Raw genomic sequence first — 25,333 nt, 5'->3', positions numbered from 1 at the left:
TGTAAGGCCATGTTACTCCTAAATTTCTATCTTGTTGAAAGAGAAGATATAAAACAGTTCTAAGCTAATCGACCTTAGTGTTCTCCTTTTTAAAAACAAGAATCGATAAGAGAATCGATAAAGAATCGAATCGTTAAACAGAATCGAAAATGGAATCGGAATCGTTAAAATCTTATCAATACCCATCCCTATCCATGGGTCTCAAAATTTGATAAACAGTTGTTTAAAAAATGGAGTGATGTTGAAAGAATCTCTTCTATAGCATTTTACAGCTTCATGCATCCTAATAATCTTTCCTATAGAGTCCCATTTGTCCCATCACAAAATCTTTCTTGTGAATGTCAAGAAGCAGATGTTGACAGCCTTTATTTACAGCGACGTGCTCTTCTTCTGATTCCAGCTTCTGAAACTGAACCTCTGAAGTCAGTTTTTGGAAACATCAGGATCTCAGACATTCACAAAGCCTACACAAAGTATGAATGTGTGACATTAATGTGGTCACTTGTACTTGTTTATAAGTTTAGACAAAGACTCAGCCACGCGACAGGCAATCGATGCTGGGAGGTTCCACAAGCCTTTCCCTGCAGTTGTAAGTTCATTTAGTTTTATTTTCTCAAGGAGGGTGGTGGTGCTGGTGGTGCTGGTGGGGGGGGGGGGGGGGGGTGTTCTGGAAAGGGAAACGCTAATGTCTGAGATGTGGAAAGCTTTTTTAGTTAAAAAAGACGATGGCTTCGAGTGTGCACACAGTGCATTAATGATGATTCCTGACTTCCACTCACACTCTGAGCACTTACTTGTGACGCCAGTGCAGACTCTGGTTCCAGTTTGGTATTTGCTTCCAGTGTATTCTTATTTGAAGAGTCTGTCTGTGTTTTACAATCTATGGACCTAAAGAAAAAAGAGAGACTGGGATAAGCCAGCATGTTAAACATGTTGGCAATAGAGCTTTAAGGATAAATAATTGGAAAATGGCAATAAAAAATTGTAGTTTTTTTTTTTATTTTTTTTTTTTAACCTGTCCCATTTGGTTCTTTTGCCATCAGAATTATTGTCTAAAGGCGAAGAAAGATGCCCAACGGATTTACTTTACCAAATGGACCATCCCAGCCTTGCCGTAATGGTCTATTTGAAAAATTGTAGTTTTATTACATGTTTGCATAAAACATCACCATGGTAAATATTTAACTTCGAACTCTGGTGATAGCAGATAAAACACTATATAATCAACAGGTGGACAAACATTCAGTCTCCTCTGTTTCACTGTCTGATAAAGTAGCGTTTCCTCATTTACTTAAAATGTTCAGCAGGTCTGTCTGACAAAAACAGCTGATAAAGGAAGTGAGAGTGAAGTCGTGGGCCTAAAAACTCTGAACATAAAGACACTAAGAAAGTTCAAACAAGTCTGAGGAAGAAAGTGACAAATTTTAATGCGCAAAAAGCTGCGTAAGCTCTGAAACTTTGGCTACTGATTATTAGACATCTGACAGGGAATTCAAATTTTCAGTGCAAATAATAATGGTACTAGACAGATATTAAAAAAAAGATGATATCATTATTATCCAGTCAGAGTAATATAAAGGTAAGAACCTACCACAGAAACTCATTAGATGAATTTTTAGAAGAACGTCGTCTCTCCAGTTTCCATTTTCTGTTGCCATTTCTTTCAGGGTTGGGATTCAGTTCTTCCCATTTATCCAGTGAGCCAATCGTAACTGGTGACAGTAATAACATAACAAAAAACCAAACGAATGTAAGCGACTGAAGTGAAACATGGAAAAACAAACAAATGTCACTTCAAATTTGCCCGTGAAACATACACAGATGTTCCATTTTCTGTTAATTTGGGGAAATGCTAATGTGTTTTAGCTTTGAGGAAAACAAAGCAAAATGAATCAGTTTTGGTGTGCAATTAAATGGTGACACTAATTTTCAAAGATAAGTTATTTTTTCCAGCTTTGAAACATGAACCTTTTAACAGGTCTTTCTGAGAGTACAAATAATTAGCTAAAAACAAAACAATTAATCCTGCTGACGTCTAAACAAATTAAAAAATGAGGAGACGATCAGCTGTCCACAAATCTACCAGGACACAAAGTTCTGCTTTTAAATGACATCACAGTTATAATCAGTCTCCCTCCCATGAATTATTCACCACACCGCGGTTTGACTCGCTCTGCTCAATTATAGACTTTAACCTTTTCAACCGGCAAACACAAAAGGAACTGGCTGTTTCTTTTCTTTTATGCCTTTCATTACATTAAATCGACTCAGTGCTTCTGTGGGCGCTCTTGTGCACGTGTGAGGTCACTTCCACACAAGATGATGGGAGTTGTAGTTGTTCAAGTTATAAGGTGTGTAAGAGGGCTCGAGTGAAGGGTGGTGAAGGATTGACCACGTTTGCACATTAGTGTTGGCAGCGCGGGGCGGTCCTGGTTCAGTGTTATTGGAGCAGATCATCCCTAATACGAAGTATAATTTAGTGTTACTGATAGAAAATCCATCCAAACTTTGGAGCGTCTCTCTACCTGAGTCCAGTGATGCCCTCTCTGGGGTTCGCATACTTGGTCCCGTATGTTCAACTTCCACCTGGATCAGCTCCGTCTCATCTGTCTTTTTCCTGTGTGACGTGTTCTTCTGGCTGTCTCCCTGGGATAACAGGGCACTCTTTCTGTCCCTGCTGTTTCTCCTGTCTCCAGGTTCGCTGAGATCTAGCAGGTCCAGAGTTGAAGAAAGAACTGTGAGGAGATGGCACATGGTTAGCTTCTCATCTGTCATCTGAAGGATTAGATCATTGATAGCCATGGAAACTTCAATCATTAGATGTGTTCTAATTCAATGAAATCTGTAAAATAAGTGGGATCACACTTACATTTTGATCGAGTACTTTCCCCCCTGATTCATCGCTGAGTAGTTTCCACTCAGTTTCACTCTGTTCTTTTTTAAATTTGTAATCTGTAAGTTGACCATCTCCTTATCTCAAATGTAATTTTGTGACTTTATTGACGTCTTTACTTTAAGAGGCCTTTGAGGTTGGATCAAACTTGTAAAACTTTGTAATGAGACTGAATAGCAGGCTTCACGTTTTGTGCACCACGGGCTTTGATTTTGATTTGCATGGTTTCTGACGTGGCATGTAGACCTGTCAGGGGTACTTAAGCTGGAGTATTCCCCCTTAGGTGGGCATCTAAAAATTTGCTGCTGCTCTTTTCAGCCAATCTAAATATACTGCAAATGACTGCATGGTCTGATAAGGATGAGACGGGCTCTGGAGGCAGTTTGAAGTAACTCAAGCACAAGTCAGCAAAGCAGCAAAAGCAGGAGAGGGCACCTCTGTTTTTACCTTTTACAGACACATTTATTTTTTATATAATTATTACTGATTTTGATTTGTTGTGTTTTCTTTCATTTTCTGAAAGAAAAATAATTTTTGGTGCATGAGGAGTAATCTTAACAAACCATCCCTCATTCCTTTGTATTTTGTAGGTGAACAGGTGTAGCGATCTTTTTGGAAACTTGAAAGTCAACATTTGATATGCGCATCTTTTTTCCTCAGTACAGCAGGAACTGCGTTAGACAAATATAATTTGTTGAAGCAGTCTTCTAGTTCTCCACGCGTCTCATTGGACAGTCAAAGCTGCCTTTTTGTTCTGTTCTCTATAAAGACGATCTTTGGATCGCCATCATTTCGAGATTTAGCTCTGGGGAGGCCAGTCCACTGATGGGGACTGATGGTGTTTCATTGTGTGTTTCTCTATCCAGACAGTGTGTTTGGGACCATTGTCATGCTAAAAAATGAAGCTGGAGCCAATCAAACACTTTTTTTTTTTGCACTTTTCCTGTTTCTCAAGTATGTGACTTTCAGATACAATTTTTTAGGCGTGTCACTTCTTCTTTTGTCCTCCAGTTCTCTCAGGTTTTTTAAGAAGATACTGCACACCATGTGGTGGTATGCCATGTCTTTGTTAGTTCTTTGGAAATCACCTTATTGGTGCAAGAATACAATTCACTGCCTGTCAAACTGTGTTATCGTTCGCATTTTTTATGAATTCAACTAAAAATGAGTTTTTGTGACAGGCTGCTCGTAAGTGGAGTTATAATTGGGAAAATGCGACTGTTGTCTGATATGTGTGGATATAACACTGGTTGTTGTGCTTGAATCATTCACAGATCCATGTTAGGTGGCTCAACAAACAAGAAAACATTACTGTGAAAATGCTCAGGTACAAGGAGAGGACTAAAAATGAAAAAAGAGGCAAACTTTGAAAGACCTTCAGAGGCTGAAGAACGACTGCTCAAGGCTATTTTAAAAATTCTAAGAGAGTCTGGTTCCTTGGAAGCAAAAATATAAAGAAAAGAGTGAGGACTAAAAATCTTTGCATCGGATCTATCGTGGCATTTTTTCCTTTTGCAGTAGACTCACTTCCTTTATTTCCCATCAGTAATCTAGTGAGAAACACTGCAAAGCAAGTACATGGCATGTTTTTGTGAGGTTAGATAAAAAATTCATGACTTACTAAAACCCACACTAAAACATTTTCATATACTGGATATTTGAGGAACCCACAAACTTTTCTTGCTCACCTCCGAGGGGCCCGACGGCGTCTTTTGAGCCATACGAGCTTAAAAGTGCAGGCATGTGACTGCATAATTGGCATGCTGCTGCTTCATGACAAGCAACTGAGAGTATTTGTTGACTGAAATCTCTGCATAATTAGCGAGTGTGCTTGTCTTCCCAGCCTTGTGCTCTTTAGATGACAAATACAATTAGAAATCAAGGGATGGATGGTTGCCTGAAGAGTTTTCAGCATCAAAAGAATCACGAACGCTTTATGAAGAGACAGTGATGTAAAAATTGTTTTGCCACCCAGAGTCTCCTTGAAATGATGATACTAGGAAGAAATACAGCGCACAGTAAGCATTTAGAAGTGGAAGTTACTGTGTAGTGGCCAGTGGGTTTCTAGGAAACAAGTAAATATGACCACTGGGAGGTCGAGAGTCCCGATCTCTTCAGTTTGACACCAGCGAGCCAAAACATTATGACAAATTACAGCTGATTATCTTGTACCAGTGGTCTCCATCAGGTCACATCAGAGCTCTTGTAGTGAGTGTGTGAAACAGATTTGACAAAGACCAAACTGTTCAGCGGTGAATTTCTGCTGCAGTGGAGAGAGAACGTATTATTGGCCACAGAGTTAGAGGGATGTGTGACGCTCCATCAATCACAAAACTAAAGGACTCTGCCTGATACAACTGCAGCAGGGTGACCTGTCCACTGCCTCGATGTTGTGCCACACAAACTGTGATGCATCAAGTATCCAGTCTGATCGGCAAACACAGTTTTGTGCGTCTCCAGTTTAAATCAAGCCAGTAGACAAAATGACCCTCTGCTGTTTTGTGATTGATGAAGGAAGCTACTCCCCACACCCACATTCATTTTAAAGTGTGCAAGCGTGGACCATGTGTGCACACATCAGCGTTTAATTTGTTTAATTTACTAGTAACACTTACTGGACAACAATCGAAATGTCATCTTTGGCAATCACTTTTTAAATTTCAGTTCCCAAGAATATCATGTATTGACACAATCCTACCACATGTGCTCATGATCCTTAAATCATGAGCACATGATCCTTCCTGTACCTCTGAAGTACCTCTGACGAGAGTGCAGGTGAAAGAAAGGTAGAGAAGGGCACGCTGGTGGTCCCAAACTCAAGATTTTCAGCCAGAATTAGTTTGTGTTTTAATTTAAATTTTGATTAGTTGTGGGCACCAAGATGACTTGGATAGGCTTTGAGCTGCAAATACCTCAAGGTACGTTCAGAGAAATGAGTCCATGCTGGTTGGTTGAGGTGTTTTGGTTACACGTGAAGGACAAACAATATGTTAAACAAGGATTTTACTACGATATTAACAATTAAACTGCATCAAAATCCAGCAGTGCCACATGTTTCAGGGTTTCAGATGTATTTCACTAAATTACACGAGGACATTTATATTTAAGAGTTTCATCCTTCAAGCCTTCCTTTGACTATTTAAACTAGCAAGTAAACATCAAAGTGATGACAAAAGGGAAAAATGGGAGCAGAGGAGTGTTGGTGAAGTGTTAATGTCAGAGCTGCATTGGTCCTGATGGAGTTCCCCAAACCTCTGCGCTGTTTTCTTGTCAGCAGAGACGACCAGCTGATTCTGTTGTTTTCATTTTTCTCACTTAAATCACAAATTTAAATAGACGTATAATTGACTCGGTTCTAAACCCCAGATACCCGTGACATCAATTCATAATTAACTGTGGAGGTTTTTAAGCCTCAGAAGAGCAACAAAACCCGCTGCTGTCGACCTGAACAGCAGATGGAAGTGAAACAGAGAAAGCATCATCATGGAGGACTCATGTGGATCAGCATACTTGAGCTCGTAATTATCTTTGCTTGTTCGATTTTGTTAAGTGTCGTGCGGTTCCGGAAACTTCCATCCAGCATGAAAACAAGTTCACAAACAATCAAACCTAAAATTTGCTTCACCTGCATCATTTTATGTAGCTGCAAACTGCAGCAGCAGGAGGCTGGAGTGAAATTTGGGTGTATACTGAGTGAACGAGTGCCTAAACACAGAGTTTTCTCTGTGTATTATCATTACTCTTATTTTTGACTTCTTATTTCCAACTCACAATGAGAATATAATCCCCCGGTTTTGCAGTTTATGTTCCTAAACATAATGGTAGACAGGATTTTTCCATTAGGGAGAGACAGAGTTCCTCACAGCATTTTTCTCTGCTGACGAGTTTGACGTGTCAGCTGTCTGATCTGCAAACTGTTGTTCAAAAGATGTCATGTGGAAATCAAGATGGTGTTCAGCATCTGTTAATGTCAGATGATGGAGTTTCTCAACAGTGAGTCTGACCCAGATTATTTTAGCACAAACAATCATTTAAAGCACTAATTATAATAAATTTGCACTAAAATCTTTAAATATAGTCAGTTTTAATGTTTGACAGAGAAAATAAATTAGTCCACTATAATGTGTGAAAATCACAGGAAACATTATTGTATGAGGCGAATAAAACTGATTACTGGGGTATTTAGTAGGGATAGTGTTAAAACTGTAAGTATATTGGACCAGTGTGTGAATGTGTGTGTGAATGGGTGGATGTCTGGATATGTAAAGCACTTTGGGGTCCTTAGGGACCTGTAAAGCGCTATATAAATACAGGCCATTTACCATAGAGCTGAAAACAAAATGTTGGAATGAGCCTTTGTTTAGATGCTAAAACCTTTTTTAAATATATATACAGTACATCCTTCAACAGCTAATGTTTGTGCAAGCACCGGGCATCACTGAGTGCAACCTGTGGCCACTGAAGAATCAAAATATCATATAATATATGATGGTCTATTGATTTGACTTGAAGCACGGGCAAATTATATAAAAGAAAGAAACTCCTCTCCAGGATTTTGTCCGTGTTGGATAAAAAGAGGAAGTGACATCCATTTGTTCTAGTCCCAACATGGCTCAGAAAGGTTTTCCTGGGTATTCAATATGAGTAGATTTAAATATAAATATTGTACAAATTAAAAAAATACTTTATCATCAGCTTAAATGCGGAAATAAAAGTGCTGTACCGGCTGTGTTGGAAGTAACTGGGCGGGAAACCCCATCGCACTTGGTCTCGCAGAGGAAATCGTCGATAGAAGGGCTTAGAAGCGGGCGGCTCTCTTGTTGCTCACTCACCAGCTGCAGGGACAAACACATGAGACAGTTCAGGCTCTCTTAGCATGTCTCTCATCTTAAACTCCCTTCAAATCCTCTGTGAAAGCCCCCCCAAAGCCTTGTTATTATGAGGGGAAGTTCAGGCCACTGGTTCACATGACAGCAGAGCTATACTGTCAAATCCCTAAGAGTGTGTAAACTTCTACAACTCTGTCTTTTAGGGGGAGACGTGCTCGTGGTGCACATTATTTAACGGCACATACTGAACCTGTCGTCGCTCGGCTTTGCACTGTCTTCTCTTTGCAAACTGATATGTGCATGTGGCATATGGTTGAACACAGCTGGTATTTCATGATTCTCTTATCACACAATCACATCTCTATGGTTAAAAAACCAACAAACCCTCAGATTACTACAGAAAGGAGAACAGGTTATTGGAGTGTGTGTCATGTCACTGCACTGAGATCCAGATGAGCTGGACTCAGAGCTGCTTGGTGTCCAGAACAATAATTACATAACCATTCCTGCTTATCTCACCTTCCAAACCATGAAATGCTAATCACTGCCTTTGATGCACCAATTTGTAGGGTTGCCAGAGCAGCTGCTGAATAGGTCACATCCAGTTCATTATTGGTACTACGAAGCCTCACAACACTTCAGGTGCAGCTGGTCTCAATTTGCCAGCCATTTCTTCATCATTTGGAGAGGAAAGCAGCCGCCACCGGTGATGTCATTGTGTAGCGTGTCCATAATGCTGGCAGCGAGGAAATGTGACATTTCCTGTTGTTGCTGTGCAGGCCATGGCCACAAGCAGGATTTTAATGAAGGTCCTGTTAGTTAGCAAGCATGAAGTGCGCTGAGCACAATCTGCCATATGTTCGATGAAGTTTTGGACGGGCTTTTGATAGCGTTATATTACTTTGCAATTACGCTGACTTCCTGAATAAATCTGGAGTGCACGCTGGGCGCTGCTCGACCTCTTTTGGAGAAACTATAAAAAACAAATATCTGACCGCGTGCTCAGAGACATGAATATTAGGCTAAATGGTCATTGTAACATGGCCGTGTGACAGGTAATGCACTTAAAGCGCGTATTAGAAAGATCTGTGTAAATGTGTGTCAACAGTAAAGTGCAGTGTTCAGTAGTCAGCAAGACGAGAAAAGTGCTGTGTACGTAAAAGCCATTTGTCTCTTTGATTGGGGAGTCATTCACCTTCTTTAGGATCTGCTCCACCAGCTGGAAGCTAAATGTCAAAACGTGTGAAAAAATATTTCAGTTAACAAAGATAAAAACAAAACCATTGAAAAATATTCAAACTGGGATTTTGTGAACTTGCAAAACCAACTAAAATAAAATTTGAAGATATATACAGGAAATATTCTTAATTTCAGTGTTTGTTTCCTGATGAGGCTTTGGTGTGTACAAGACTGTGAGTCAGGTGCTTTCAAAAAGGTCTGATTTTATTTCCCTAAACCCGGTCCTCACATATGTCCTCTGTGCAATAATAATTAATGAGGACTAAAAATAACACTGAAACTAATAGAAACTAAAGTAAAACTAAACGTTTTAAAAACGAACAAACAAACGCACTCTGGAAACAAACTGAAACTAAACTGAATTAAAAGCAAAAAGTGAAAATTAAATAAAAATAAAAACTAATTAGAAAACTGGAAAAACTCAAGAGAAGCAGGGCAACATATTATATGTTGTGCCTCTATTACATTATACTGACATTATATGAATCCTTCTTTGTGTTTATTTCTTACTCTTATTTATCAGTGGTGATCAGCAATGGGAGAAGGGAAATGACGGCTTTGGTTTTATCCTTGCTCTGCAGCAGAGATGCTTTAAAAGAGGACATGAATAACATCCAGAGACGGGCCGTTAGTCTGTGGAGTGAGAGATTGTGCTGAGTAGCAGGAACAGTGACCCAGCACAGATAATTAGGCTGTGTTTGTGCTGCTCTGCTGTCTGAGTAGAGATTTTGTCCATGGGAAGTCTCACAATGTCGAGTAACTTTATTTCACCTTTTGTTGCCAGCCAGTGTGTTCTTGTCCAATTTGGTCTGAAGCAACCAATCTTAAAATGAAATCCATGAGGGTGGATTTGTTTTTAAAGGTCATATTAAGTGATTTACAGACTGTGCTTGCTCTGCAAAGGTTCATTTGAGTCTGAGTGAAGGCTAAGCCGCTGCTGAATCAGTTACAGCTGTTAGCGGTGTGAAAGGAGTGCATGCTTCATTTGAGCTAACCCTAACCCGGATGATAACCACTCAGCTGCTGGCCTTTAATGCAGCAAGTGACTCATCTTAAGTGACTTTTTGTTGCTTTTAATTAAATCACTTGTACTCAATCAACTACATATCACCTGAGTTAAAAAGAAAAAACCCATATGTGTGAATGTTTCTGTGAGAGGAGGAAATTCTTCCATTGCTCTTCTATTTCTCTGTTTGCTGTTTATGTTTTTGCCATCTCACTATATAGAGTGACATATATATATGTACAAACAATAGGCAACTCAGGCAAGGCTAAAATTATAAGAAAATATTATAAAACATTATACAAAAGCCTGTTTTTAGAGGTGTTTTTTTTTTTTAAATAGGACCTGATTGTGCTGAGCCTAATGGTCAAAGAAAAATTGCCCAACAGTTTTGGGCTAAAACAGTGAAAGCACAGTGTCCCTTTGTTTTAAAGACTGGACTGTGGAACCTTTAATCGACTGTCTGCTCTGAAGAGTCTGAGGGTGATATTCTTATTACTTGTCCAACAAAGGGGACTAACATTATTAGAAATATGATCAGGACCAATAATGAGGACTTAAGTTTTTATCAGAGTTCAGCAGTAAGAATTAAAGGCACACAGTTCGTAATGGCAGTGTGGCCGGAGACTAAATGAGACATGAGCTTGCCAATCATTAGCACATAAGATGGTGAGACACTCGTGTATAATTATGGATTACATGGCTGAATAGCAGCAGATATAAAGGAAACAAAACAGGTCCAAGGACTGAGCCCTGTGGGATCCCAAGTGTTAAGATGCACTCTGTTTGATAAACTGCATGAGAGCCACTCGAGTGCCTCTCCATCTACACCATCTCACATTAGCAGCGATTAGCTTGTCACACATCACGTTGAAACTGATGGCTCTTTGCTAACATTCATGGCCCCAGTTGCCTAGGCGATGCTTTTATATATTTATTACCAGCCAATCAAAGATCACTCTCATTGGTAGTCACTTAGGTTGCTTCCTTGAGGATTGAGATGAGTTTATCTTCCACCCATTTCAGTGGATATGTGGCTTGTACTCGCTTGAAGGTGGCCAGTATGGTCTCCAGTGTGTAGCTAGCTTCACTGTATTGAACCGAATGGTTGGCTAAATCAAATGCTACAGTCAGGTCCAGTAAAATAACAAGAGCAAAATGAACTAAGTTAAAGTGCTGTTCATAAGCCGAACTGCAGTAAAACAGTTTCTGAACTGATTTTGTCCCTAAAGTCAGACTGAAATGGATCAAATCAGTTGTTGTGTTACATATAATTCAGCAAAAATGCTTTTAACATAACAAGCTTTCCAACATATTTTGACAGGTTTTACCATCATGTCTCCTCATATTCATCTGAACTTTTTTGTATGTAAAGAATTTTAGCAACTTTAATTACAGTTACATAAGTAACTGGTGTTGCAGATCGTTATTTTGTGAAAACATTACTTAATTAAATGTTTATTCAGATTAACAGTGAACTGACTGTTAGCAGTTCAGGTATTTGACTATTTGATAGTTAATGTACTAATTTGCTGGTACACTAATGTGTTCTGTTTCCTATACAGATTTCTGTATTGACAGCTTTGCTGTTTAAATGAAGCATTAAGTCAGCTCGGTTATATTGCCTGTGGCACAGTAACGTATGCATGAGTGCATGCAATCAAATGCACTCTCTAGCGTCTTGCACGTAAGAATAAAATAGAAGATTTCCTTCTGTCTTGTGTTTTCAGGATTCAAGTCTTATTTCTGATTTTAATGTACTTAACACATCATGCTTCGAGCTAACCGAGCCATTAAATACCAGTTGAGCTGTATAAATATTGTATAGTGTTCTCTTTAAAAACTCTGCAGAGACCCAAAGACTGGAGGCAAACGCTGCCTTAACAATGTAAATGGCATTCATAAGTGCACATGCTCACAGTGACTGAGCATTTGGATTGCAGCTGTGTTTTCATGCAGTGGACGATAACCATGATAAGCAGCATCTGTCCATTCAAAGCATCTAATAAATCATTTGTGAGTTTGGCTGTTTTCTTTTGAGACACGTTTTTATAACCCTTTTTTCTACATTACAAGACTTTGGATTTTTCCACTCTGTTTATTTATTTATTTATTTATTTTTTGATTGATTGACTGAAGGTCAGTTCTGTCAAATGAGCAGCATGTGGATCATTTAGAAAACACCAGAGTCCTCCAGTAATGCTCTGATTTAATTGAATAGTGTAGAGATTTAAAGTTTTGACAGACATGATTGGGATGTATGCTGCTGAGCCATGTTCTGCTGACAGCTGACATTAGCATATCCCCAGAAAATGTGACATTTGAAACAATATGGTGACAAATTTCACACAAAACTACATCTTTGGTACAGCAGGCCTTTTCTTTAAATCAAGGATGGAAATTTCAGTTTTAAGTCAAGGTGATAAATCTTTGTGATCACACACTGAGCCTAATATTTAGCCTTTTTAGTGACATGTTTTTTTTTAATAGATGTCACCCAGTAATTTGTGGATGTTGCTTTCAGGCTTCAGTTCTGGCATTATGGTTGTTGCCATCCTGTTTTTGCAGCCAGAAGTAACCAGAATAAGATCAGGGGCTGGAGTGCTAAGCTAACAGTTAGCTACATTAGCATGCTTGATTAACAAGGTGCATACATCGGCTGTATGGGGCACGGGAACAAATAGCTGCTAATTAGTGTTAAGTGCATGCAAATATACAACATCATCAGAATTGGAGGATAGACTGACATTACAATTAACCAGACAGAAAAAGGTGTTATTTAATAGATATTAGCTGGCACCCACAGACTATATGAAATAGATGGCTGTAGCTTCTGCCCCTGAAAAATGAAGCCAAAGCCAAAATGCCTTCACCCCACATTTTTTAAACTCCCCTGACTGGAATAAGTTCTTAGGTTGGACACAAGCCTGCAGTGTTTATGATCTCAGTAAAGGCTTTCCTAACGAGTTAATGGTTTTAATCACTTCTTTCAAGTTTTATTTTATAGAAACTTACTGCTCATTTTGTAAATTATGGTTGCCTTTAATGTAAAATGGACAATAAAGGAGGTTGGGCTTTAGTGCATGGCTACTCTTTGTATCAAGGTTTATTAATAAGGAAAAAAAGGATGATGGCCGAAATATTTAGTCATTGTTTTGTTGACCATGGCTATGTTAAAATATGTCAATCTTTTATATAAAGATTATATCAACACCCCCCTGTCACTTAAAACGGCCACACTCTTAAAATATATATAATTTTAAGGCAAAGAGACCAAAAAATGTTCTGCAAAAGGGTGTAAATATGTTTAATTCTGCTGAAAAGTTGGGGATGTTATCATGGCATCGACTTGCTTTGAAACCAGCTTTAAGTGGCCATTTGATATGTTGCATTTGTTTTTGCTATTTCTGCACTGGCTTCGTTTTAAGGCTCAACTCCATTTTTCAACAGTTTCCAAGTGTGGCATATTCACTAAAGACACCATCTGGTGTTACTATGACCACGATGGACGTATCATTTGGTGAGTGGGGAGAGCAGCAGATGAGAACTTTTAGCACAGGTTGGTTTTATGGACAGGGTGACAGGGATAAAGAACCCTACTGGATTTTAAAATCCTCCAGAGTGATATGTGAGGCCCGAGGTTGTAAAGCTTGGCGCTGTTACTGACTACATTTGGGATGTTTTCAAGGTTAAATGTTAAACACTAGTCTCGCCTTAAGGGTGAACATATGGTAGCGTGGTAACACTAAACTAGAATGGTCATAAAGGGAACTATAACCCATTAGCATTCAGCACAAAAGCACTGCTGTGCCTAAGTGCATCATTAAAGATGTTAGTGTGAATGTGGAGTCTGACAGACTGAAAGCTTGATTTGACTGTGAACGGTCGCTTTTGAGCCTATAAGTTGAGGCACACCTGTGAAGATGAGCTTGTTTCTGTATGACTGCTGGCAGCCCTCTGATGGAGGACCCTGTACGATCTACGCCCAACCCTAAACGATCACTGTAAGCTGATGTAGTTCTTCAAAGCACTTTGTGTAATTGCCACAGGAGCCTGTTCTAAATCATGGCTTTGAAATGATGAGACCTCTTCATTTTCCTCCTCCAATCAACCAGAAAATGGGGACAGAAAATCTACCATCTTTATCCGGGAAGATGTGTGAGGCACAGAGCTGGTAGCATGCAAACACTAATTACAGGTTCACTTCTAAGGCAGGAGAGGAGCTTTGTGAGCTGTTTGCCCATTACTCTTTCTATGAGGAGGTTACTGTTTTCTCTCGCTGCCTTTTTTTTTACTCTCTCCTATGCAAAGCACTTTGGCATTTTGTTTACAAGTGCTTTAAGCAGTAATCTAGAATATTATGTAATGGAAAACTTCAGCTAATTGTGCCGCTTGGGCTTGACTCTCAGATGTTGCTGTCAGGGGAATTGTGTACCAGTTAAACTTGTCAGAGCCTTGAAGGAGGGGAGGCTGAGGTGAGGGTAGGAGGAGGTGCAGAGGATGGAAAACACTACATAAAGGCAAAGAGAACTAATGTCAGCTGTAAGCTAAAAGCTGGCGGCTATGCAATGGATGGTTGTCTAGAAAAATGATAACAGTCAAGGTTGTATGCTTTATAGAGTTCTCATGGTTAGTGCTGTGGACAGGGATTATATAAGATCCAACTGTGCAAGTCTTTTTTTAAATGCAAAATTGATTCTTATAAATCATTAGAAAGCTTCTCCGTGATGCATCAGGTTGTTTACTCGTTACTTTTGTTTCCAAGCAGTTTCCTGTGGGTGGTGATGATGATCTATTCATCCCAAAGGCTTGTTGGGGGTTTTATGAGTCATCGTGATGGCTTTATATGATTTGACTTTAGGCAACAAAGTCAAAAATGAAATATTAAAAAAAAAGAATCATTTCTTCCCTTATATATTTGAGTGAAGAATAAAGCTGCCATTATTTCATACTAAAAGCTTGCTACCAGACTGCCTTTGGACAAAAATCATCAATTCAACAGCCCATCGCTCTGTACTTTCATTGTGATTCGTCCAAGCCTCGTTTTATTAATGCCGAAGATTGGTCCTAAACAGCTGGCTCTATAACGTGTCTTGTTATAATGACTGGAGCTGGCAGAGGTATGGATCAGTGGTTAGCACTGCTTCCTCACAGCAACAGGATCCTGGATATTTTTTTTTTAATTTCTCTGGTTACTCCAGTTTGTCCTGGCATTGAGAGTCATGGTAGGTTAGCCCCGAAACCAAGGTTAACCCTGCCTATTTTGGCCAAGGACACTAATTCAGTTTGAACTTTGTTTGTAAATAAAGGTTTGAAATATTCTACCCAGGACAATATTGTGCTCACTGATTTGTTTTTAGGTGACACAGTGTGAAAAAAGTACAACGTAATATTAAAAAAAGGAATGTATCCATTTTTTACAGGTACTTTTTGCACATTCAATCTTACTTTTTTACTAAAAGTCCATAAAAAATGAACAAAATAACAAAAATAAAACAAAAACAGAGAATTAGCAGCAAATCTGTTGCAGATACAGTAGCACACAGTTCTGAAGATCATAACTGTAGTTTAGTTTTATATAGATCAAGAAATGAGGATATCGGAGCTGTGAATTAAATAGAGGAAGAGGTGAATGTGACGTCTTGTTTCATGCTGATTCTTTTTCATGTATCATCATAAAGAGTCTGGCTGGTTGAAGCCTGTCTGTGTGAGGCCCATTTAGACATCATGCATCATCCTGGGCTTTCCAAATAAACCTGACCTGACTTGACGTGCGGCTAAAGGGACCACTGGCTGTGACTTAGCCTCTGCTAAGTGACATCAGGCTGGGAAACTTCTCAAACTGCTGCCTCAGCCACTGGAGAGCACTTCAATCATGAGTTGAGTCCAGCCAAGTGGAATCAACATCCAGCATTCGCTTTGACGCTGTCATTTAAGTTTATTTTACTGGAAGGTGATTTTGACTAACTGACAATCCAGATATTAAAATAAAATTCTGGAGAAAAATTGACTTTTTCATAGACACCCTTCAACCATTTTAGCACATAAAATATTTAAACAACTTATCTATGAAATAGTGTGCGCGAACACTGGAGGGGTTTTGGTGAAGGACGTGCAAAAAGCAAGCCCAGCAAAGTGGTTGTTACTGTTACATGTCTGTGGTACTGAAATATGATTCAGCTGTTATAATTCTACACATTTTTCTACCTTTTTAAAAAAAAGAGGATACAGGAAACTCGCTGTCTACACATTATGCATGTTTGTCCTGCTTAGTATGTATAATGGGCCTCTAAGTTTGTGTCTTTGCTGTAGCTTTGATCATTTTTATAATTATGTGAAGACAATAGTGAGAAGAGATGTTTTATATTGTTTTGTTATTGTTTGTTATTTTTGATTCATTTTGAAAGTTGAAGCCTGTGGCTTTATGGAAACATGCTGTTATCATTGCACTGTGAGAAGTACACCGAAATGGTAACCACATTTGTGTTCATGTTCTTTTCAGTCAATGCTGGGCCTTAAGACAAGACTATTGACATTTGAAGGCTGTAAAATGTTATAACCCCCCAGTTTGAATGTTTTTAGCCCATGAATGGCCATCATCAGCTGTTATCAGCCCCGTGCATATTGCCAGTAGGCGGCCTCCTCTACCTACCAGCACACTCAATAGGCCGTTATCACCACATTCCCCGGTGGTCGTTCAGACTCGCTGGGCATAACTGATGGAGCGTTGCCTGTTTGAAGCAACAATAAAACTCAATGTAAAGTAGCAGGAGAAATATGAGCTGCTAACATCCAAACTGGGAATATAAGGATGTTATTGATCTATTATTCCCATTAATTTGGTTTCAGCCTCACTGCAGCATTTTAAATGAGCAGAAATGTCAGATACAGGAAATGTAGGCTGACACTAACCGTGTGTTAATGCGAAGCTAACAATCACTGATTCCTTCCTGACCCTTTACACTTTGGTTTAAGGTAAATCTTTAAATCGTGCACTGTTGGTGTCGACTGAGCAAATAATTTGGGGCTATAATTACCCCCCACCCCACACACACACACACTTAAGTGGGAACATTATATCTGTTGTATGAGAACTTATCAAGCCACACACTGTATTTGAAAATAAAACAGGAGTAAAGCATGCTACAGCTCATTAAAACATAGACACACACGCAGCAGCAGCACCCACAGAAGCAATCAAGCACAGGGCAACAAAACTCATACTGGCACTTGGTGCATAGCCTCCATCCTGCTTTACCACTTAAAAAGCAACAGAAGTGAAAAGCTCAGCAATGGCTGCAGTAATTTGCTGCAGTCTTTGGTTCAAAGAACACCACCAACAGCTCAATGCCATGCTGTGTGACATAGCATTTTTTGGAAATGCATTCACACACTGTTTGTGCTGAGGATTAGCTGCTTATGAGGTGTAAAAAGTTCACGAGGAAGTTTGACTGACCCGATTATGAATGGGACACGAAATTTGTGGTTAATCCCCATACAGTGTTAAATATAGAAGTGGACGAGCACTACGAGTGTTGCAGAGGCTAATTGGAAAAGATAAAGAGTCGCATGAATAATTGCAGTGAATTTGAGGTGACTTGTGTAGATGGTAACATCATTATGCTCTGTTTGTACAAATGTAGTGATGCATTAGGTGGGTTTTATACCCCATAGAGCAGCTGGAAATGAAATAATTTTTGCTTCTTTGTTAAATACAACAGTCATAAGGCTCAAGTTAGGAGTTAGTAGACAGTAGAGGTCAGTTATAGGACACTCAAAGCTTTGCTCGTGTTTCAGTGTGACCAACACAGGAGGACTTTCCACTTAAATCCAGGGGGTGGGGGCTGGGGATTGGGGGTGGGTGGGGTGTTTCTGAAATGCATCTGCCCACCTTGGTAGTCACTGTGAGGAGGGGCTTCCCTTCTGATGACGCCTTACTTGGTATCTCCTTCAGGACCATGGCAACAGTCTTATCTGCAGCCCTAGAGTCTTTCCCCTACAACAGTGAGATCAACAACGACTTGTGTCAGGACAGTTGGACAACTGCGACCCCATCCAGGGCATCTTACAGAGCATACTTTACCTTATGATGATGGACAAATACTACAGGCTGTCTGATAATCAATACATCAACTAAAGACATTTCCACAAGACTATGGCAATGAGACAAAGGTCACTGCACGATGTAGAGGGCTGACTGTGGACAGAGATGAGTATGGTTGTCCACAGCAGCACTTCTGCACACTGTGATGATTATAAAGAGCTCATTATACAGAGTGTAAGGCTTGGACTCCACTATGGGTACAACAGCAAGAGGTAATATAAAATGTTTCTTCTAAAAAATTATACTGTGTGATGCAATGATTAAAGAAACAGGTTTCTTTAAGTTTCTACACTATTTTCAATATTTCCTCTTCTCCTGCATATTTTTAACGTGTTAAGGTGAAAACTAAGAAAACTGAAGCCAGCGTGTTAAAATCTCAATACTCATGATAGTAAAATTATTATATAGTAAAAAAGACCAATTGAGAGGATGAAAAAAAGGAAAACAATCATCAATCAACAATCAAGGAAATCATCATTCATCATTTGGATGAGCACGGGGTGGCTGTAGCTCAGGAAGGTTGGTGGTTCAATCCCTGGCTCCCCCTAGCCTGCGTGCCAAATATCCTCGGGCATTAACCCCAAGTTGCTCTCCGAAGCATCCATGGGTGTGTGAATGGTAGTTAGAAAGCATTGCTTGTGTGAATGTTGTACAGAGTGCTCTGGGAGAGTAGAGAAGCGCTATACAAGAATCAGTCCATTTACCACTAACACACTAATTGAACCATTAAGCATGTTTTCATTTTCACTCCCTATGAGTTACTATAAATAACCGATGATGACAAAACTAAATAACATAATCAAAAGCTCCAGTTTGATTGTTGATAGGTTACTATGTGCGTGCAAGATTACTTCTCAGCTTCCTACAGAGTTTATTGCTGTGGATGCTTCACTTAGCTGTAACGATCAAAGTGTGCTCTTGTATCCAGGATCTTTAGCTACACTTAAACTTACCCTCCGAGCTTAAACTGTCCTAATACCGCCTACAACCTCTCGCAGGAACACAACTGTTCGAAGCTCGTCCGATAATTGCTAAGGCTATATTACATAACAGTAAAAACAGATTATATAAGAGGTCAAATTGATTTTCCCAGCCCACTGTCGTCCTCTTCACCTTGACTCTATGGCAGCAGCTGTCCTGCAGAAACCAACGACGACTCGCCCTCACGTCACGTTTTGCCCACTGCCAGAAGACAGATAGTACTGTATGCTGTTAATCCTTTTAAGACACCCAGATGTCACTAAATCACTTCTTCACAGGAGACTACACATTTCATCTCAGGAAATGGCTCGTCTTCCTGCAATTAAATCTGCTGACCAGCAAGAGACAAACCTCCGTTCATCACGTTTGAGTTTCTGCATTTTGTCAGGCTGCCCGTTCAGTCAGAGGAGAGCACACTAGAAGCCTTTTAGCTAGATCTTATTAGGGCTTTTTCACATTTCCACTTTCCAGCAAAATGGATTAGACTTTTCTCCCGCTAATTTCCTCAACTGATCATGTTGCAAAATGCATGCGCCTGAGGGAGACGTTCCTTGAAAGCCTAATGCTCTTAATAGAGTCCCAAAAGCCACCTGCTCCCTCTCTCCAGACTTTCTCACTATAACATGTCTCGATAAGACGTTGCCAGCATTTACATGGCCAGAGACGAATCATAAAGGCTTCGATGAAGTCTAAAAAGATGTGTTGTTAGTTGTTTAGACCGAATGGCAGGAGATGCAGTTTTGAAACAGCTGAATCTTCTCTGTGTGCAGTGTTTACGTGAGCCAGCAGTGTACACGGCCCACCAGGCTTGTGTTCACTTTGTACTGGCTTGCAGTCCTGGCTAACCTTCTGTGTCGTTCAATTCAATTTCTCGACAAGGTGGCAGATTTTCTGTTTTTCTGAATTATTATATGTACGTTACTGTTTTTAGCAATTTTAGTAATCCATTACTTCAGACAGGGTTCTGATCTCTCCCAAATTAGGAAGCAGTTTCTTCAGCCAATAGCAAAACAAGGAGTCTGTCATAGATGGTTTGGTTCCCACGGAGCCCCAATCTCAGTGTCATGCAGTTGGTGTGGGAGTATATCAGGAGACAACGAGACTGTCTTTAAATATAAAGAATTAAAGATATTTAAACATATCCGTGCTTAATCAGATGTTTATTAAACCACAATATATCATATGGGGCTATTAAGGATTTATCTTTTGGTCTAAGACTATGAAATTTCAGTAAATGGCACAATTATTACATGCTTTAATCAACTCTCTGAAGTGATCACTGCTGTTCAAACCTGTCTCTAACTCCAAGCAATTAGAATATATAGTTGTGTGTGTTTGTATATCTATATATATATACACATATATATATATACACATATATATATATATACATATATATATGTGTATATATATGTATGATCTCCCTCACCAAAATCAATGACTAGACTATTTGTGTATGTATTTTAGAAGTGACTTTATTTTATATTTGAATAAGAAAAACCAAAAGAAACACGTAGACCCCAGTACAATTAAAACTAGTCAATTATAAACAAATTCACTAATTTTTCTATTTTAACAAAGGGTCTGTAGCAGGGTGTCCAACTCCAGGCCTCGAGGGCCGGTGTCCTGCAGGTTTTAGATCTCAGCCTGTGTCAACACACCTGAATCAAATGATGAGTTCATTACCAGGCCTCTGGAGAACTTCAACACATGTTGAGGAGGTCATTTAGCCATTTGAATCAGCTGTGTTGGATCAAGGACACATCAAAAACCTGCAGGACACCGGCCCTCGAGGCCTGGAGTTGGACACCCCTGGTCTATGAGGATTAAATAATTTTTTTAAACAGCATTAGTGACCCTTCATTACTTCAATTTTCCTCCATTTAGCGTTGGCTTGATTTGTCAGGTTGCTGCTTGGTATAATATCTGTATTGGTGTGGTGGTTTCAGTGGCTTTTTTGAGGGAATTTGTTTTGAATTCTTATTTTAGAATTATTTAATAAGGAAATACTAGAGAAAATCTATAAGGTTAAATGGCGACAAAGCAGCATATAAGAGAAGAGAAACATTTCTAGCTAAAAAGTGCAAATAGTCACTTTTATCAACCATTGGTAGATGAAAGTTTCACTGAGATATCGCAGATATATTCAGATATGGTGATAAATAAGGACATAACATCAATTCTTTACTTTGTGGTCAGAAACCTGGACACAGCTTGTGTGCCATGTTAGCCACATGGTATAGTATGAAGTAGTTTCTGATGCATGTCTTTGCGCTGCTGGCTCACCTCTAGCCTCTCACCTCTTTCATGTTTTCCTCTTGGCTTCAGAGAGAAGCCGCAAACAATAGCTGGGTCCCTCTGTGGAAATGGAAAATTGATCACAGTCAGGGATGAGCTTATCCTCTGTGGGTTTGAGTGGAAAATGTTTGCTGCACTACTGAGTGCAGTGAGCTGATATATGGTGGCAAATAATAATAATAAGCGGTCCACTGGAGCATTGTGACTGACTCAAACAGAAGATGTAAATAAATAAGGAAGACTCTCCACATACAAATCTGTCCCTTCACAAAAGCTAAAGTTCAGATTTCAGAGCAGAGCTGCACTCAGACCTCTGCTGCTGAGAAGAAGCGGTGCTTTGTCGCTGACACAGAGAACAGACATCTTAGCTGAATAAGTTTGGACATGTGGTGGAATGGGCTAGGATTAACATTCATACAGCCTAAATCTATCACATGAAGACATACAGCATGAAAAGTCTCAGGCCCTTTTTGATTTTTTTATATTTGGTTTGGAAAATAAACAGAAATAGTTTATTGGTGAAAGCATTTCTAGTCTACATTCATTATTCCATCAGTTAATAATAATAACACCACTGAGCGAAAAGCCCAAACTGTGACAGAGTGTCACGATCCTGGGTTATTTCACCCAGCGTTTGGAGCTTTCTTGTGTTTTCATGTCATTTTGTATCATGTTTAAGTCCTCTTTGGTAGTCTTAAGTTGATTCTGTAGTACGGGAGTGTCCAACTCGAGTCCCCGAGAGCTGCTGTCCTACAGCATTTAGATGCATCCCTACTCCAACACAGCTGAATGAAATGGTTGGATTACCTCTTCAGCACACCATCAAGCTTGGCAAAGGACTGGTAACAAGCCATTCATTAGAGTCAGGTGTGTCGGAACAAGAGCGCATCAAAAAGCTGCAGGACAGCAGCTCTCGGGGATAAATAAAGTCTGTCTGACTCTGACTCCGACTCCAGGACTGGAGTTGGACACCCCCGTCTATTGCCTTGGTTGTTCCGGTTTAGATTTTGATTAGTTCGTATTTCCGCCTTGTGTCTTTGCCCTCGGTGTGTCTGTGATAATATTTGTTGTGAGTTCTTGTGTCTCGTTTCCCTCGTGTTTCATTCTGTCTTCCCCTGCCTGTCATGTTATCCATGTTTCCCCAGTCAGGTCTCTCTGCGTGTGTTCCCGTTACTTCCTGTTTTACTTTGGTAGTCTCCTGTCTCTGTGTTATGTTAAGCTTTGCGTCCTATGTCTGGTTGTGTGTAATTTGCCCCGGCTGTGTTCCTGATGAGTTTCCTGTTCCCTTGTCGTTCCCTGTGTATCTCCCTCATACCGTCTGTATGTTCTGCCTGCCAAGCCTGCCTGGTTTATTTTGTATCTTCAGGTTTAGTTACTTTTTTCCTAGTGTCCAGCAATAAAGCTGCTTTTTGAGTTTAAGTTTCACCTCCACATATGAGTCTGCGTTGCATCCTTTCCTGCCTACCTGCACGCAGACCATGACACAGAGTCTCCACCGTGTTTTACACATGGCTGTACAAACTCATCGTTGAACCTCTGTCTTGGCCTCCTCTGTACCGTAAAATGTTTTGATATTTTTCATGTGGAAAAACTTTGAAAAACCTCCAGAAAGCCCAGAGTACTGCTGAAGACCAGTTTGTTCCACAGTACTGTACATGTAAAAAAACATTAGCCGTTACCTTTAAAAATAAGTTTTTCTCTTTGATGGAAAGGGAGAATGATGAGGTTCAGACTGAAATGCACCCCCCCCCCCCCCCCCCGCTTAAGATACACTTAAGATATTGATGTAAGTAACTGACTTCCAGTAGTGCTAATACTGTGGATAAGGCAGGCTTACACCTATAAATGTTGCTGTCACTTTTACTGCTGATATTTAAACCGAGGTGGCTCGTAAGGTTTTCTGTCAGCCTGACATTTCCTGCCATGTTTACTGGCCTTCATACTTGTTATGGGGATAGCTTCTTATAATGAATGGGGAACTTTGGCAGCAAACATGCCACTGAAAGCTGCAACCTGATGTGCTTGAAAAATAATTTAGGTAATTTATTGTGCTTACAGCAGCTCATCCATCACTGTCACAAACTATTGGCTCACACGGTCCAGCGCGAGTCTTTGCAGCAGCAGCACATTAAGACGAAGCATTCCTTTGTTGGAGGCTAATACAAATCATGTTCAAAATTGCTTCCTGCAGCTGAAGGAAATTTACGTTCCAGTACAAATAACTGCACTCTACACTTAGGCTTGTCTGCTGAGAATATTTAGTACCCACTCGTGTTCCCTAGTAGTTTATAAAGACTTGAGAAATGTGACATTAAGTCAGTGTTGGGCTAATAAACATGTCTGAGCTCTAGACATGATCTAACTCTCAAAGCCTAAAACTAATTTAAAGGACACTGTTTAGTTTGTAAAGCAATGTTCTTTGTGCTTGTGGGAAATTATCTTATTTAAATGCAATTATTCAAATGTGCACATGATTATAATCCTGAAACACAGCGTGGTGGATTCATTTCTCATGTCTAATCAGGTTTTTGATTCCTTGGTTACCTCATTTCCTCCATAACAACGCTGCAGTTCGAGCCACTGAACTAATTAGATGCGTCAATGGCTGCGGAAAAGTTGTTTTTTTAATTGTTTTGTGTAGTAATGTTATCTAATGTACCATACTGTAGCATAGTGTCACAGTTCTATAATAACAAAGAAGTGGTTCTTTCAGCTCAGTCTGACAACGTATTATAATTTAAAACATTTCAACACCTGGTAAAACTAAGTGTTCCGTGTGTGAGTGATGTTTTTTTAAAGAGGCATATTTAATTTCCTCTACATGTTAGACATGAAAAAGTACAGCGCAGTCCTTTGTGTGGTTAATGTACAGCCTGTAAACTGATTTGGGGGCTTTGACACATTTTCCTGATACATAACAGGACAAAAACTAAAATTTAATAAATGTTTAACTACATGTATCTTCCTGTCTTTATGCTGAGCTATGCTATAACTGGCTCCACTTCACCTGTAGTATCAATCCTCATCCCTTCCTCAAAGTCAGACGACACCAATTCATAGATTCATTTATTAAAATAACAATAAAAGTAAATTCAGTTTGGTGTCTTGTGAAGTAAATCAGCTTATCCTGTTCAACCACAAATGGCTTGGTTGGTGATCTAACTAATGCCTCGCCTGGTGATTTCACAGAAAAGTCTGTGTGGATTTAAGCTCTGGTGACGCTTTCAGTGTCTCAGTCAACAGAAGAAGTTTCAGCGATTCACTGAAAACATTTATGCGGCTGCATTCCTGCACCAGCAGCATTTACTACTGTCAGGTTTGTGCTGCAAATCAGACCCAAGAAAAACTGTTTGACTTTGCTTTAGTGTCACACACAAAGGACAGACTGTCTTGTAAGGTCAAAACATGAGGCACAGACTTAAGAAAGTGTTAAAAAACTGGAACACAAAAGCTGCCAGTGTTAGGGTTTTTTTTACTGTTACATGTAGACGCATCTGCAAATCACGACCTTATCGTGGTCGAGGGGTTTGTGTGTCCCAGGGATCCCAGGGGCTATGTTGTCCGGGGGCTTCTAGCCCCTGGTAGGGTCTCCCATGGCAAATTGGTTCTGGGTGAGGGACCAGACAAAGAGGGATTCCGAAGACCCCTATGAGAAGACCATCGAGGAACAGTTCACCCTGCCCAGGATAGGATTACCGGGGCCCCGCCCTGGAGCCAAGCCCGGGGAGGTGGCTGGGCCTGGCACAGCCCGAAAAAGGGACATGGGTCCATCCCCCTGCAGGCCCACCACCTGCAGGAGGCACCGTAGGGTTCGGGCGCTTTGTGAGCCGGACGGCGGCCAGGAGCAGGGGCCCTGGCGGACCGATCCCCGGCTGCCAAGACATGTAGATGGTTGAAAGAATGACCCTAAAGTCTGTGGACATGATCCATTATATTCATATACATTACTAGTACAAACATCTATAGACATAAAGGATTCCAAGCTT

At 40.0% G+C, this 25,333-nt stretch overlaps 1 protein-coding gene across 6 annotated transcripts in view; it reads right to left on the bottom strand.

Annotated features, from left to right (window-relative positions):
• The window catches only part of pex5la (peroxisomal biogenesis factor 5-like a), a 102,345-nt gene that overhangs the window by 43,907 nt on the left and 33,105 nt on the right, over nt 1–25,333 (bottom strand). For 2 of the 6 annotated variants that reach the window (XM_019351844.2, XM_025902801.1), the window contains exons 2-6: nt 17,856–17,960; nt 7,617–7,728; nt 2,526–2,735; nt 1,592–1,712; nt 795–888 (exon numbers count right to left, since the gene is read on the bottom strand). In XM_019351844.2, the coding sequence (XP_019207389.1) occupies nt 795–888; nt 1,592–1,712; nt 2,526–2,735; nt 7,617–7,728; nt 17,856–17,960 (642 nt within the window). Of the gene's footprint in view, nt 1–794; nt 889–1,591; nt 1,713–2,525; nt 2,736–7,616; nt 7,729–17,855; nt 17,961–21,349; nt 21,423–25,333 lie in introns of those variants that run through there. The other 4 variants (XM_025902800.1, XM_025902802.1, XM_025902803.1 and 1 more) reach the window with 4 other exon arrangements.

The sequence above is a fragment of the Oreochromis niloticus genome, linkage group LG23 (assembly GCF_001858045.2).
Source record: "Oreochromis niloticus isolate F11D_XX linkage group LG23, O_niloticus_UMD_NMBU, whole genome shotgun sequence".
NCBI lineage: Eukaryota > Metazoa > Chordata > Actinopteri > Cichliformes > Cichlidae > Oreochromis > Oreochromis niloticus.
Note: the sequence above shows the minus strand (reverse complement) of the source record. Positions and strands in the feature narration are given on the sequence as shown.